General features: G+C 48.3%; 1 protein-coding gene across 1 annotated transcript; it reads right to left on the reverse strand.

Annotated features, from left to right (window-relative positions):
- Positions 1–773: 773 nt before the first annotated feature.
- LOC149157434 (small ribosomal subunit protein uS11m-like) lies at positions 774–1612 on the reverse strand. The gene has a single exon (XM_089437631.1). It carries the CDS (start codon positions 1371–1373, stop codon positions 861–863), a length of 513 nt encoding a protein of 170 aa, XP_089293757.1. The 5' UTR covers positions 1374–1612; the 3' UTR covers positions 774–860.
- Positions 1613–3540: the final 1928 nt, after the last annotated feature.

Genomic DNA, 3540 nt, shown 5'->3' on the forward strand with positions numbered 1-3540 from the left:
GCCAGCTTAGGCAGTGATTGGTCTAGCCAGCCACATCCTAGCTAGTGACTGAAGGCGAGTGACTGATCTCCTAGCCATTGAAATATCTGATCCTGATGGCTGTAAGTAGGTGAGTAGCAATAGTAGGCGGGGTATGGAGAGAATAGGGAAGTAGGTGGCTCCTCCTAACGAGTCAAAAGAATCTAGTCTGAAAGGGATTGATGTAATTAGGTGTACTGCGGCTGCTGCTTGTTCTCTTCCTCGATCTAGGAACCCGCCCCCCCCCCTTAACTAAATAAGTAGAGGTAGCTGGGCGTATGGATGTGCTAGTTTCGATCACAATTTGGCTTTTCGCCTTATCTTGATTAATTCGACGTTGCTTGAGCTTTCTCTTCTTGATATCTGGGTGACCCAATGAGATCCGATGGGCATAGGCGTGCGTTTTCTACCGGTGCTGGGAGTTCTGGTTCTGATGTGGGTGTTTCCCTTATTCGTGATTGGTGTTGAACTTAGTGGGAGTGCTGCTCGCGCTGTGAGCCCATACGGGGTTGAAGCAAATATCACAGATTTGACCCGCCCCATAGAAGGGAAAATGGAAAGCTGTGAGCCCATACGGGGTTGAAGCGGACCTCATCGACCTTTCCTTAATAATCAACATAATTCACTTTCTCACTAATTAACCTGGAATTTCTTGCTTGCTTGACCTTTATATTAGTAGAGCAAGCTTCCAATTCCTCTCCCCTCGGGGATTGGGGTGGGTGGGTAAATAGTAGTCGAGCCTGCTTGCGCATCGTTGGTCGAGCGATTTTCATTCCTCAATTTGAGTGAGTAAGAATAATAGGTAGAAGTAAATGGAGAACTTAATCAATTTATGATGAGATTTAAACACGACGTTTCCTGGGGAGTCGGCATCCGTTATGTGAAAGTTGGGTTACATCGTGGATGTACATAATGAGAGATTTTCTCCCTACTCCTTTTCGAGAGCTCGGGATCACTGCTTTCTTTTTCCCGAGATAGGTAGATCCTTTCACTCTCACTACAACTGGCTTCCCTCTCTTTTTTGCGGATCGCCCGACATGTTCTGCAGTTGCTTCAGCAGCATACTTGGTCGAGCGACGAGACCCCCCTTTCATTTCCTCCAAGCAACCCGCGGAGGCCCCAGTTTTTTTATTCCCCTTATCATCCGTCGCGGTTACAAAGGTATTATTGTGGATTGGTGGGGAATGGACGAAATCTTTGTTCTTCTCCCTATTTCTTTTCCGCTCCGATTGCTCATATTCCTCCGGGATGCTTTGTACAAAGTTCATGGATCTGAAACTCCTGTCCGCAATAACTTGTTGCTCTACGTGATCCTGCTCCGTCGTTTTTCCCAAGTGCTTGGGTTTTCTCATCATATTAGAGGTGTTTATTCAAAACTATAGCTCTATGCTCTTCGTAGCGCTCCCACTCACTCATCAGTCGCTTCTTCTTTCCTCGTTCCTTCTCTTTTCATTCCTAATAACTCTTCTTACTTATATTTCTTCCCTTCAAATTGCTAGAAGGTCCCCTAATTATTTGGTGGGGGGCCGGTCGAGAGTTCGCTTACTCACGATGGCGGCCCCACCAAAATGGTCGAGCAACTCAAGTTCCTCTCCTTAACGGATGAGCGATGGCGGCCTTTTAGTTCTTCTCGTTCCTCTCCTTATCAGTCGAGCAATAAATTCCTCTCCTTAACGGTCGAGCCCTGCCAGGGGCATCCTCTCCTATTGGTCAAGTCACTTAACGTACCTCTCCTTATCATTCAAGCAATAAATTCCTCTCCTTAATAGTCGAGCCCTACCGGGGGCATCCTCTCCCATTGGTTGAGTCACTTAACATACCTCTCCTTATCAATCGAGTAATAAATTCCTCTCCTTAACAGTCGAGCCCTGTCAGGGGCATCCTCTCCCGTTGGTCAGGTCACTTAACATACCTCTCCTTATCAATCGAGCAATAAATTCCTCTCCTTAATAGTCGAGCCTTGTCGGGGGCATCCTCTCCATTGGTCGAGTCACTTAACGTACCTCTCCTTATCAGTCGAGCAATAAATTCCTCTCCTTAACAGTCGAGCCCTACCGGGGGCATCCTCTCCCATTGGTTGAGTCACTTAACGTACCTCTCCTTATCAGTCGAGCAATAAATTCCTCTCCTTAACAGTCGAGCCCTGCCAGGGGCATCGTCTCCTATTGGTCGAGTCACTTAATGTACCTCTCCTTATCATTCAAGCAATAAATTCCTCTCTCGGTGGTCGAGCGATGGCAGCCTTAATAGTTCCTCTCGTTCCCCCATTTTGGGGCCCCTACCCCAAAAGAGAGTTTCTCGTTTCCTCTCCTTATCAGTTGAGCCCCTAATAGACCTCCCACATACCTCTCCCATAGGTCGAGAGTTCGACAGGCTCACGATGGTGGCCTTATTAGTCGAGCGTGCATACGCACCCTAATGGTCCTCTCCCATAGGTCGAGAGTTCGATAGGCTCAACCTCACCCTACCTTCATCTCTCGGTGGTTGAGCAACTAAAGTTCCTCTCCTTATCAGTCGAGCTGATTGCGGCCTTAACAGTCGAGCATGCTTACGCACCCTGCCGGTGATGGCGGCCCAGTGGTTGAGCAACTAAAGTTCCTCTCCTTATCAGTCGAGCTGATGGCAGCCTTATTAGTCGAGCGTGCTTACACACCCTGCCGATGATGGTGGCTCGGTGGTCAAGCAACTAAAGTTCCTCTCCTTATCAATCGAGCCGATGGTGGCCTTAACAGTTGAGCATGCTTACGCATCTTATCGGTCCTCTCCTTACCAGTCGAGCAACTAAAGTTCCTCTCCCTAACGGTCGAGTGCCTCTCCTGAACAATCGAGCATGCTTATGCATCATGTTGGTCCTCTCCTTACCAGTTGAGCAACTAAAGTTCCTTGATGCTTATTGGGTGGCCCCTCTGAAATAAGTCACTAAATGGTGGTCGAGCCATGCTTACGCATCCTCTCCTTATCAGTCAAGCCGATGGCAGCCTTATTAGTCGAGTGTGCTTACGCACCCTGATGGACCTCTCTTTTGGGGCCCCTCCCCCTTCTTCGATCGGGAGAGTGGGTTCGTAACCTCACACCCTACCCCAAAAGAGAGTTGCTCGTCTTAGTGACTTATTTGAGAGGGGCCACGTTACCTCTACCATAGGTCGAGAGTTCAACAGGCTCACCCTCACCCTATCAAACCTATATTTTTGACCCTCAATTCAAAATGATAAAGGTAAGGACCTTACTGGGCAGGACCTTACAGGGTTTACCTTTCATATCTTCCCGAACCTAATTTGAACCCGGGTTGGGATAACCTACACAAATTCCCGCCTCTCAGTTAGGCAATAATCTATTTGAAGGATCAGATCCTCTATCAAGGAGTCAGTCCCCTTCCCCGCACCCTGAAGATCTGTTCCAGCATTATGGTCGCCTACCTACCTGGAAGTAGTGGTCGTGGTGGTACAGCGGTGGCCGGCCTATTCACCCAAAAGAATTTCCCAAAGTCAGTCAGTCGATTCGGGACTGGAGGAGTTAGGTGTT

Source organism: Pinus tabuliformis, chromosome 5_2 (genome assembly GCF_031772625.1).
Source record: "Pinus tabuliformis cultivar Carrire ecotype Pingquan chromosome 5_2, CPIR1, whole genome shotgun sequence".
Lineage (NCBI taxonomy): Eukaryota > Viridiplantae > Streptophyta > Pinopsida > Pinales > Pinaceae > Pinus > Pinus tabuliformis.

What these genes read in the sequence shown, in the direction of transcription:
- LOC149157434 (XM_089437631.1), bottom strand. Translation starts at nt 1,373, where the DNA reads ATGATGAGAAAACCCAAGCACTTGGGAAAAACGACGGAGCAGGATCAC.